The sequence below is a fragment of the Malurus melanocephalus genome, unplaced genomic scaffold (assembly GCF_030028575.1).
Source record: "Malurus melanocephalus ecotype Western Australia unplaced genomic scaffold, MMel_1.1 scaffold_494, whole genome shotgun sequence".
In the NCBI taxonomy this organism is placed as follows: Eukaryota; Metazoa; Chordata; class Aves; order Passeriformes; family Maluridae; genus Malurus; species Malurus melanocephalus.
This window is the reverse complement of record NW_026623726.1, coordinates 452329-464675: the sequence shown is the minus strand read 5'-3', so window position 1 is coordinate 464675 and position 12347 is coordinate 452329. Positions and strand designations below refer to the sequence as shown.

At 42.1% G+C, this 12347-nt stretch overlaps 1 protein-coding gene across 10 annotated transcripts in view; it reads right to left on the bottom strand.

The window, feature by feature from the left end:
- The window catches only part of FGFR2 (fibroblast growth factor receptor 2), a 76773-nt gene that overhangs the window by 35803 nt on the left and 28623 nt on the right, over nt 1–12347 (bottom strand). For all 10 annotated transcript variants that reach the window (XM_057381164.1, XM_057381162.1, XM_057381158.1 and 7 more), the window contains one exon: nt 9280–9403. In XM_057381164.1, coding sequence (XP_057237147.1) covers nt 9280–9403 — 124 coding nt within the window. The remainder of the gene's footprint in view (nt 1–9279; nt 9404–12347) is intronic.

Sequence of the window (12347 nt, the reverse complement as noted above, 5' to 3'; positions counted from 1 at the left end):
CCTCTAATTTTAAGTAATGGCACWGTTTCCCAAGCAGGCAAAGCTGCCACTGATGTTATCCCATCTGTCTCCTTGGATAGCTCTCCAGCATAGCTTCTGTTTGCTGTCCTATRTGCATTTTAGTAAAAATCCATCTTTGCACACCTTTACAGCAAAAACACATCTGCAAATCTCTTTCTCACATGGCAGCAAGMCGGGGGAAAGAGAGCAAGCAAGCCTCACTTATTTGCCTTGATACAAAGCCCATTGATGTCAGTGAAAACAGCACCATAAAAAAAAAAAAAAAATCAGAATCGGAACTAGTTAAAAGCTGTCCTTTCAAATCACACATATATCTGAGGGTTAAAAGAGACAGGAACATCCAGCAAGCCCGGGGCTAAGGCAGGAAACATGAATGTTCTTGTTTTAAAACATGAAATTATCAACAGGTTTTTAAGACCAGTTTGTCCTTAAAAGCAAAGTCCTATTGTCAGGCTGACAGCGTGKGTTTCACCAGCCCCAAGGAGCAGAAAAAGTCGTAGCAGCAAGAGTTGTACAACATTAATCTTGGAGCTCCCTTGCAGTACCCCTCACACAGTGCCTGCATAAGCAAAAGCTCCATACATGTCTGAACAAAGGGCAGAGAGGCCTTATTTTAGTGCAAAAAAAAAATTATGGCAAGCAGAACAATGAGAAGCTACAATTTTCATTGATATTCTTTTCAGCGCAGCCTRAAAGAAAAAGGCTACAAGAGAATATGAAAAACAGCTTGTGACTTCTCACAGACAAGTGGTAAAATTTTATTGTTCTGGCTGCTTCCAGGGACTGCATGGATTTTTASACCCAGAGATATCATCCTTTGTGCTTGTACAGCTGCTGTACAATAACCAGGGACAAAACTGGGTCTAGCACCACTGGGCTGGACTCTGCCAAGGCTTTACTGCAAGCCTGGCTCACAGCATCCCTCCCACAGGAACCATGTCCTGTCCCAGCTGCAGTGCCTTTAACTCACYCTGATGCCATAAAGCACACGGGGGGAGTTATTTCTGTTATTATTGTGACCCCACCACGGATCCCTCATCCRCCAAATTTCCTCTCCTGCAAACAGCTCTGCCTTTAAAGTAAAATGGAAAAGATTATGTARAGCTTTAAAAGCTCTCCTTACGTTTGCAGAGCTCTCCCCCTTCTCTGACACAGCACACTTGCTCTATTGAGCGRTGCAGGTGTGAAATTATTGGAAGCACTGTGGAATTCACCCTTCCCCAGCTCCCTGCCAGACACAGCCGAGCAGCAGCTGACTGAGCARGCTTCTGTGCAGTTTCAGGGTGGAAAAAAAGCTCCCAGCACCCAGAATTTCAGTGCTGGACAGTGCTGGCTCAGCCTCACAACCTGCCAGACCTCACTTTGCCTTCCCTGGTGGTAATTTGGACACATCCCTCCATCAGCATCACATTCCCCTCTGCAAAACACAACCCACAACCTGTTCCCAAAGCTGGAACAGATGCTGCAGGACACTGCTCGTGGAAACACCCTGATTATACACATTTGTCACTGTATTTCCAGCAATTTGGGCAAATCCAAGTCAAGTTCACGAGATGCAATAGCGTTCAGAGGCTGGCCATGCTTGGACACRAACTCTGTGCTCCAGAACAACAAAGTTGATCTGTAAACTTTCTACAGTTCTTGTCCTGGTTCTGGCTGGGGTACGGTTCATGTTCTTCCTAGCACTGGTAGAGTTTGTTTGGATTGAGGATGAGAATAATGTTGAGAAAATCCCACTGTTTTGGCTGTGGCTGAGCAGGTCTCAGTCAAGGACYGGTCAGCTCCTYRTGCTGCCCTGCCAGGGGGATGCTGGGGGGCAAAAGGAGCTGGGGGAGGGACACAGCCAGGACAGCTGACCCCARCTGACCMAAGAGATATTCCAGACCAAATAMTCAGGCTAKAAACTGGGGGAAAYTTGGCAGGAGCCACTCAGCAACTTGTTTTTCACTTGCATCACTTGACTTTTTTGGGTTTTAGCTCTCACTTTTCCCTATTTCCCTTTTCATTATTACCATTATATTTAAATTATCAAACTGTTCTTATCTCAACCCTCAAGTTCTCAGTTGTACCCTTCTGATTCTCTCCCCCATCCCACAGCAAGGAGGAAGCAAGCAGTTGCATAGGGTTTAGCTGCCTGTTGGGGTTAATCCATCACATTAATCCACCCCCATTTTCCTGCCTTTCAGCACAAATGAACACCTTCCTAGGAAGCAGAAAGCATCACCAGCAGCCTCTGGATGAGCAGCAGGTGCAAGAGCTGCTGTGAAAACGTCACTGAAGAAYAGTGGGRAGAAAAAAGKMATTTCTTGGAATGRAATATTAATTCTAATGGAYACACAGGTACATTCACAAACACTGKGGGTAGYACATCWGCACAGATATCAAAGGAAACATTTGAAAGCAACTCTGCAATGAAATGTTGCTCAGCAATGCACACAATCCAACTGAACAGCAGAAACTGTGCTGCAGGTATGAACACTAACCAATGCATGGAGAGTCACTTGGAAATGCAGAATATAAGAACAACTGAAGCTTTGATCACCTCATTTGTGATGGTGACTAAAAATCCCTAGAAGTATCTATAATTCTAGACTTTCATAAGCACCTTGTAAAAATKATAAATTACTTTATTCCAACTAATRCATTGTCATGTTGAGCTCTTCCCTTAGCTAATCTCAGAACTTCTCATGAACAGTCAAAAATTTCAACACATTCCTGCTACCTTTCAAAGAGCAATCTGAAAAAAAAGAAACTCAACATCTTAAATTTACAAAAGAGTTCGATACTCAAAAGTGTTAACCAAACTCTCATTTTTAATGTGCCTTTTTATGTTTAAATGGAACAGCAGCTGTGGAAGCTGCACCACGGGAACAGTAGCAATCCAAAGAKGACATAATGGCTCAAAATGCTCAAAAGCTGTAAATCACAGCCACCTCTGGATGTCAGGTCACACCGTGGTTTGCRGAGCAGGGAGAGGAGAGGAGATCAACACTAAGGTTATAAGTGTAACCTTGTTGTTTGATTGGACACAGGATTTTACATTTTACTGATTTGTCCATGCTTTGGTGCTGCCAGATCTCTCACTCTCTCCCCTTTCTCACCCTGCTAACATCCCTTAACGTGTTTTTCTCTCTCCTGGATTGTAAACCTTCTGTTTGCCTTTAACATRGTCCTCATCCAATCTGTAGCACAGTTCATTTATGACTTTTCTATATTTATAATAATTTTTAGGGTTTTTTCTTTAAAACATTTTTAAGAAGACATAACTTTACCAGTTTACTGCCAATTACACTGCCATTTTTCACTAATAAAGCTGCTGGAAAAGCCTGGATCAGGTCAAAAAGCTCCTCTTATTAGGCACAGACAAGGTTTTCCACACGTGCCAACAGCACATTAAGGAGGCAACAGTCCTGTGTTTGCATCTTCTGACAACTCYTGCAAATTCCTACTTGCACTTCCASGAGCAGGATACWGCWCAAATGAGAAGGCATGATTAAAAATTATAATAACAGAGCTGAAACAATATCCTGTTCATCACTCATCAAAAGAAAAGAGAAATACCTGCCTTGGGGCTGTAATAAGACAGAAAGTGGGACAGGGAGACCAGTCCTCCCCAGCAGACTGTGCAGGAAGCATTCCAAACATGACAAATTCACTGTTCACCCAGCAGATGAAGTAATGACACTAGTATTTGTCCATAAAATGTAATTTAGCCAGACTACTCCAATGAAATCAGAAGCTTTCATGCTATAAAACCACAGGGTTGGAATATTTTTACCTTATTAAGAAAAGGGGCGGGGGGGGGAACCCATAAGCTTTCATTTTCCCTGAGCTGAACCATCACACTGCAGGCTTTGTTTTCAGGAGCAAAAACCACACAGCCCCCAGCACCAAACAATTTGCGTAATTCCTCCCGCGGTGCACACACCTCGCCAGAATCCTGGTGCCAGGTGTAAAGTCCACACACTCTGGGCTTATCAGCACATGAAATAATGAAATAASAGCATCTTCTTCCCTGGCAGCCCAAGGGCAGGCATCAGCCCGGATTCCTGAGCTCTCTGCCTCGTCACGTCCTGCGCCGCCAGCGCATCAAGCCAAAGCTTGTCCGTGTCAAAAACCAGTCAACAACTACCAGAACATCTGCCAGAAATGCAGGTTTAGGCTTGGCTGGAATACCTGCCCTCGACTCCTGCATCCTCCCCACCAGACATTAATGGTGCAACACCCAAGGCGTGTTGTTGAGTTGGTGTCAGTTCCTTGCTCGGATGTAATCTGAATTGTGAAAACAATTCTTTGGAAAATATAGTCCTTCCCTCAGTTAAGTCAAACTRACTCTGAGCTTTATTTCAACAAGCCTCAGCAAAAAGCAAACAACAATACATATGTTTTTATGATTTCGGGAATGACAAAATGGAAACATGGCTTTAAAAAAAAAAAATAATATGTGCTCATGCCATGTTCACAGCTAGAGACTGTGTGAGCACATGAAAGTCCAAAAATAAAACTTGACTAGAAACAAAAGCAGAAGTTTTCCCTTCTGTCTAAACGAAGGGAAACATAAACAGTGAAGTACCAATAGCAAAACGTCGACTCCATTTTAAGACGATTTTTAACAGCGTGCCATAAAAAAGCAAGAATAAAAYTCATCCTATAGCCCTCTAAAGTTCAGAATAAAAGAGTTTCTCTGCACAGCCATCAGTAAAATCACTCATACATGAGATTTCTGAGGCAYAAGCTTTAAACTGAGAGTCATTTAAAATGCTTTCTGGATGAGAGTTACTCTCACACTGGTTTTATATGAAAATACGAATTACTGCTCAGGGACGGCTGCGTGGTACTCTGCCACCCCTGGAGCTCGCTCCTCRGCAAGGACAGCCAAAGGCATGGCTATTAGGCAAATTAGGACAAAATCATGATATACTGGCTGCAAAAGGGCTTCTTTTGAAAACAAATACATTTGCAACATGTTCATTTTTACAGTGAACAGCAGAGTTATCAGATACTCTTTGCAGAGGTGTTGTGCTACAGCAGCTGCTTATAAACCCCATSCAATGAGGAAACGTGGCAAACCTCACCTGAAACCAAACCATCTTTTGTCTCCCTGGACGCCAGCATTAAATAGGGCAGAAATGGCTACCTGGGCCAGGACTGCTCCAAGAGTAACCTTTTTTCCTTCTGCCGTTAAAACCCAAATTCAATTAGTTCCTCCATGCTCAAACAGAGCTGCCGCCGCTGAAATTGTACTCCAGCAATAATTGCAATCCAAGAGTGATCTAATTATACACAACTCTCAGTGGCTGCATTCCCACGTTGCTTCCCCCAACCCGGATTCACTACAATGCAACTCGTGAGTGGAAACCACATCGTTTTCAGGCATTCTCCCTCAAGACTGCCTGACTTTATATACATTTAATGAGAATGGAGTTAGTCTATTAGAAAGCTTACCATAAAAACCCAAGTTTCTACCTACTGTTAAATACAAAGGAGGAGAAAAGGCACTTCAGCTGCATGTAAAAAAACAGCTGATGGGCTAAACTATACAAGGGAAAGAACATTCTTTTAATTAAGGTACTGGATTAGGATTCAAAGACCAGCTTTGCTTCTTGGCTCTGGCACCAGCTTCCTGTGTGACCCAGGGCAAGAAATTTCATCACTCCACAGCTCGGGTTTTCATCTCTAAAATGGACAGTGACATTTCCCTCTCCTGGCCTAGCTGTATTTCTCTTGCAAGCAATTACTGTGTGCTGGCACATTGCCCTGGACAATAAGTATCCAATATTAATTGAAGCCTCTGGGTACTACTCTAATAAAAAGCTAAAATCGACTCGTCTCCCTTTCACAGCATCCTGGTGGGGTTTTGTATCAGCACCATTTGCCACTGATTCAACCTAACACATCTGAGCAAAGCTCTGCTCAAAAACTGCTTGGAAACGGAGGAGGAGGAAGGAAAAGGCCATTGATTGGGGTATCCCAAACATTTAAAGAGTAACTTTGTCCAGCACAGAACATCCTGGCCAACTTGAAGGGGCCATTCCCTGCTCACACAGGCACTATGCACAAGTATCCCGTGCTATAGAGAGGCTGCCAATGACTTGCTGCTTTTTTCATTCCTTATTCTCTACTCCCACTGTAAAAAGAAAAAAATCAGTGCAAGGGTTTTGCCAGGTTTGTAAATCTGAACAAGACCATCTGAGCTGACTCTTAAGAGGCCTTGCAAGTAATTACAAGGTAAAAATGAGAATACTTCACACCTACATTCTGACTGAAAACTTCTCAGCCCTGCTGGCTCCAGGCTTTTAATTGTCAAAAAAGAGTTCAAGGTTTGGAAAGTTATTGGCATATTCCTAACTAGCATTGTGTCACTATTTGGCACGATTTTTGCTGGGATACCTCCCAACTCTGTGACATAATCAGAGGGTTCTCTACATTACATATAGTCAGATGCTCATGTTAGTGTAATATGTTACCATGTTTAATACCATTTGCTATTACTTACACTTAATCAGTTCTGGAACCAGTTAAACTATATAGGAAAAGTAATTTCAGAGGCTTTCAACTGACAGTTTTCTACACAGAACTTGACCTAAAATTACGACCTGAAGTTTGTAAGATGCGGTCTACATAAGCAATTGCCTCTAAACAAACATTCATAACTCTCCACAACCCTGTGGGAGCTGAAAATTCATATGAAAACAGAAAAAAAGGGCATAAAGTTAACTCTGTAGAACTGTCTCAGCTAGAAAAACTGTCAGAGTTTCCCCTTCTGGCCAGCCTTAATTTACTGCTTCAGCAGTTTTGTGCTCCACAATTACTGCAAGCCTTCAGCCACACAGGGATGGTTGAGCACTCCAACATCAACCCCCCTTTAGGATAAAATCCCAGGGCTGTATCTCTTGAGAGACTCACTCCAAACTCAATCCAAGGTGCACTTTCCCATGCACAACAGAGTCAAACAGACTCACAATTATACCCTTGAATTCATCAAATGAAATTAAAAAGAAAAAAGCAGTAAAACTCCTAAGCACATAGGACTCCAAAATGCAGGTTGGGACTTGCAGAAGTAATTTCTGGACTTCTGGTTTCATTTCTCACAGGACACAAGGAGGATCCTCAGGGTGCCATCAGCTTGGTACCCAGCACCCCAAACCTCTCATCACTTTTGAAAAACCTCATTATTTGCTTTTCTGCCTCTCCATAGGAAAGGACTAGACATTTAAATAAATGACATAATCCTTACTACCATTCCATTCATTCATGCAGGTCGCTATAATTTACTGCCAGGAAAAATAAACTTCTGCAAAATATTCCTCAATGCAAGACATTCAAAAGGCTCAAAGGGGGAGAGGAGGTGAGAGGGCTCCTGACAAATATTTGCTCAAATGACCACATCATCCACGAACACATTTGCAGGGGGAAAAAAATGGGCGAAGAAATTTACGGTCAGCATGAAACACACCAGGCTGGGACAGGAAAATGAACAGGGGGTAGAGAARGGGAATTTTTAAGCAGTTTCATGTCAGCAAGGAAAGGTTTTGAGTCAAAGCTAGAGCCCTGGGTGAGGTGGCCAACACAGGAGAACACAACTTCCTACAGCAAACGACCATCCCCAACCAGCCCTGCTGCTGCACCCTCCATAAACCCCATTTGAACAAGTGTTCAAACAAAAATGGCTTTGCCAGCTCCCCTCAGCCATACTCACAGTTCATTCTGTGACAAAAAACACCACCAAGGCTGTGAAAACCTCCAGCTCTCAAACCCAGGACCAGGGCAGCTCTGAGGGTTTAAATATGTGAGGGCTGGTGGTGGGGCTTTAATCAGCTGATCATCAGCTGATCATCAGCTGATCCCCAGCTGATCCCTATTACAAAATTATCTTTCTCCTAATTTGCTCCACAAGGGTATTTGCTGCTCTCCTTGCTATTTTCACTGGGAATGTTTTCCTTCCTTGCTGCCCAAGAAGCTGGCACTTGTTAACTTTTGGATTTGAGGGTTTTCAAAGATTTAGGTGGTCTCAGACAAAATAAGACACTACTTTTAAAGACCATTCAAAACAATGCAAGGGATGGATTTTTACTCATGTAAAACYAATCAAAAACAAGGGAAATGAAAATTTTGTCACCATTTTAGTCATATAACCCCAAATTTACAGTAAGATTATCCACAGAGAATCCAGAGAGTTGGGCTGTCAGCCCCCAACCAAAAATAGCATGCAATAATAATCAAATTAATTTTTGCTTTCAACAGTGATTGATCAAAAGTTCAATTCACAGAGCTTGTGATGCTCACATCACCTCTCAAAGCTGGAAAGAGTAAAGCCCATTCAAGACAAATTTCAGAAACGGTGGCTCAGATCCCTAAAGGTCCTACCAGCAGACCCCATTAGAAAAGCCACACTGATTATTTTGGACAGCAATGCCTTCAGAGTCAATAAAATTGCTGACATTCATCCAGGCSAATCAGCAAGACTAGAGGTGAACAGAAATGGTTCCTGAGATTTCAAGCTCYAATTTAGCTAAGCACTTAAATAAATATCTGTAAGCCTTATTAAAGTCAACAGGCTTTAGGTATTAATAAGGGAACATTATTAAGCSTCTTTTTAATAGTCCTGCATAATCACAGCTTTGCTACTACTTAAAAATTCACACAGCTGTTTAGAATTTGTCCTCAGGTAAAACAGTTCTTCACCATTTTTATCATCTGTGTTCTGGGGAGTGCTCAGAGCCCACCCAACAGGCTCCACTMAGATCTCTGTTAGATTGCTGTGATTGCACAGTGCCTTTTCTGAAGCTCCAGATCTGCTCTAGCTGCACCAAAGTCAAGATCTAGCTTTTCATTAAACAAAAAAAAAAAAAATTCAGCTATAATAACCGCACTCTAAAGGATTGCTTGACAGTTTTTTCATAACTGCAGTTATTAAAGTCTGTGTTAGTACATTCGTACAAGTAATAATTAAATTGTAATACTAATGATTAAAATTGCATCAGCATTTATTTGGTCGTCATGGTAAACTTGTGGGTGGATATTACACATAGATATTACACTTTTTGCCAAGGCAGGGGTAGATTAATCCTACAGACACAAGTGAGACAGATGAATATATAAAGTTATGTAGCAATTGGCTATGCAGTGAAATCTTATCTTTAGAGTACCGTGAAATCATCCCCAAAATAAACGTGGAATGTATCAGCTCAGCTCTGAACGCTTTAATAGAGAACCTCATCAGTTGAAAACACAGTCTGGCAAGCGAGTGTGACTTACCAACCACGTCCAGGTGGTAGGTGTGGTTGATGGATCCGTACTGGTTCTCCACGATGCACGTGTAGTTGCCCTTGTCCGACGGCACCACGCTCTCCATGATGAGACTCCAGTGCTGGTTCCGCACCTGGGGGATGGCACCACAGAGATTGGCATCGTCTCCAGCAGAGTTCCACCCTCTGCCCTTCCAAAAGAGCTGTTCCCTGAATKATTAACCCACAGCTGAAAGACTCTTCTGTGCTCGTTTGACAGTTCTGGACACTGAGGTGATTTAAGCGCGGCTGCAGAAGGAAAAGCTTTCACACCTTCTGCTGTAAATTCACCTGGCCCCTGCTCTGAGCACTGCAGATGTCAGTGCACACCCAGCCAGTCCTTCCAGGCTGACCAGGATGGCCCCAGTTAGCAGCAGTTTTCTTTCAATCCCCTCTAAAGTGAACACACACCCTCAGGATATTCCCCATTTTTCTCCAAACAGCCCTCTGGTAATAACTGCCCATGGATCTGATCCCCCACCATCCATGGCTCCAGCCTTCCCYTAAAACCTCAATTACACAGCTCATGTTTTAGAGAAACTGAGGGSTGATGTTTGGGATTCCTCCCCCAGACCTCCTGCTGCTCTGGGGACCACAAGAAAGAAATGAATCATAGAATCCTAGAATCATGCTGCCTCATGAAAAATGCCTGAAGAGAATCCTCATGGAAACAGAGCATCGGGATATAGATTTATCTCACAGAATCCCTCTCAGACAGAATTGATTAAAGGTACTGATTCTGTTCCCATTTGAACTCCAAAGGAGYGCTGGCGTTGGTCTCACAGAAAATAGGATCCAGCCCAGTACTGGAAGGATACAGAGCCATCCGGTACATACATACATTTCCTGCATCATAAGTTGGCTCCCAAAATGACCTTTTTCTGGCTGTGGACTAATTCCTTCTTTTAGCATTACATTTTTGACAAAGTGCTCAGCAAGTTTAACATTCTGTAGCTGCAACGTACAATTCTTCAGCTGCAAAAGTACATATTTCAGCAAATGGAATAAAACACAATCTGGTACAGTCATTTTAATCAGCCAAATGGAAAGCAGTAATTCAGTGCAGTACACCAGAAAAATTTATGGACCATTCAGTGACACTTCCAGTAAGCATACATTCTTAAAACATCATTACAACYGTAGCTATGAAATCCTGCATCGTGCCTGACTCTTTTGTAGGTCCTTATCCAGCAGGAAAAGGTTGCACGGGGCCACAGCCAAGAGCAGTTCCTGGAGGTAAAAATGCCTTCAGTTCAAAGCTTGGAAGAGAAGTTCTCTCTAGAAGGGGTTCCTGGCTTTCCTCGTTCCCCCAGGTAGTAATTATCTCAATAGCTGGATATTACTATTATTGCTCAGTTGTGGATTAATAATGTTAGCTAATSACTGGCCATGTGGGCTTTGAAAAGCAAAGGAAGGGTGGGCAAGACTCCAGCAGCAGGTGAAGAGCATGGATGCTAAATTAACATCAGAGAAATGTGTGACACGGCCTCAAAATCTGCAGCACAAACTTCTGGCTCTTCTCCTCAGCCCTTTGTGTTGATGGTCAAGCACTTAAATTAATTTAATCAAAATTATGTATTGATTTTCTTCACAGTGTGAAGAGCTAAGAAATAAATTTATAGAACAAGAAAAGGTTATTTTAGCATCTCATTGCTCTGCTAAGCAACTCTGAAAATCAAAAGTTTGGGTCAGGAAGGATCACTGTCATAAATTGTTGGTAAATAACAAATCCAACAGCTACATATTTTGAATATTTCACTTCTTTGTGAGTTATTTTAAAGGACACTTGGTCGAAGTGACCTGAACTTTTTGCCATTACAAGTTAAAACAAACTTCTCAGAATCAGAGCAAGAGTTTTGAACTGATCTGACGGCAAAACAGGAAGAACGGATCATAGTTCCACAAAAGTTAAAACAAAATAAAAACTGTAAACAAGCTGCAAGTAATTAATCTGATAGGAAAACACAAGAAATTGTTTATTTTCAATAAGAAAACATAACTAACTTCCAGCCACAAGTGGATACACTGGATGGCAATATTAAAAAGCATTTGTGCAATTTCCCTTCTTGTAACTCCAATGGACAGAGATAATATCTTTATAACAAAACAACAGCTTTAGCCACTTCAGTTTAAACCAAACAACTGTTGTGGAGGCCCAAAGCACTTATGACACATTGTCACACAAGTGGGTTTATGTCAGGGACCTGGATTCAATGAGAGTCAGCTTRCTGGCTTAGTGATTCCTGGATACAAGTGCAGCATTGTGAACTCCAGGAAAATTCACATTTTGCTGGGGATGAACAGCTTCTTCTCTCACTGAAGATTTTCAGATTCAACATTTCATTCTCAGACGTGCAGCAGGCCAGGCACATCCCTGCACCCCACAGCTGGAAACAGAGGCTTTGGCAATGTGGCCTTTTTAAGGGAAATGCCACATCCCTTAGCTCAGGATTTTTCCTGACTAGTTACGGACACTTCTGGCAAATTACTGGGGTTTTTGGGAAGTCTCCCCTATCAAATTTTTAACCAATTCTTCCCAAAAAAAAATCTCTCAGAAAGATTCAAATTTTTAATTGAATTGTCAATATCAAATGAATACAAACTGCTTAAGGTACAGCCTGGAGGTGGGAAATTAACTGGAATCAAAATGCCAAGAAATATTGATCAAAGAAYTAGCAAAGGGCAAGGAATTTTTCATAGAAGCTTTTGCTTTTGGAGTGTCACACAAAGAATAGTGGACAGTTCTGCTTAATCTTAAAATGTGTTTTCATTGAATAGATGATGTCATGAAAAGTCATCACTTAGCTAGAAATGGGTCAATTTTAAAATAATTTCAAATGAGAGAAGGATTTGAAACCAAAATACAACTCCCCACAAAACCAGCACAGTTCAGATGTGCAGTGGTGCTGCTCAGGTGAAGAGAAAACATGCAGGACAAGCCACAGGCTTGTGCAGTTGTTCCTATAACCAGAATTTTCCTTATTCTGTATTTACCTGGCTGAATTTAAATGTGTATGAGGTGACTGCAGTGATGAAGCT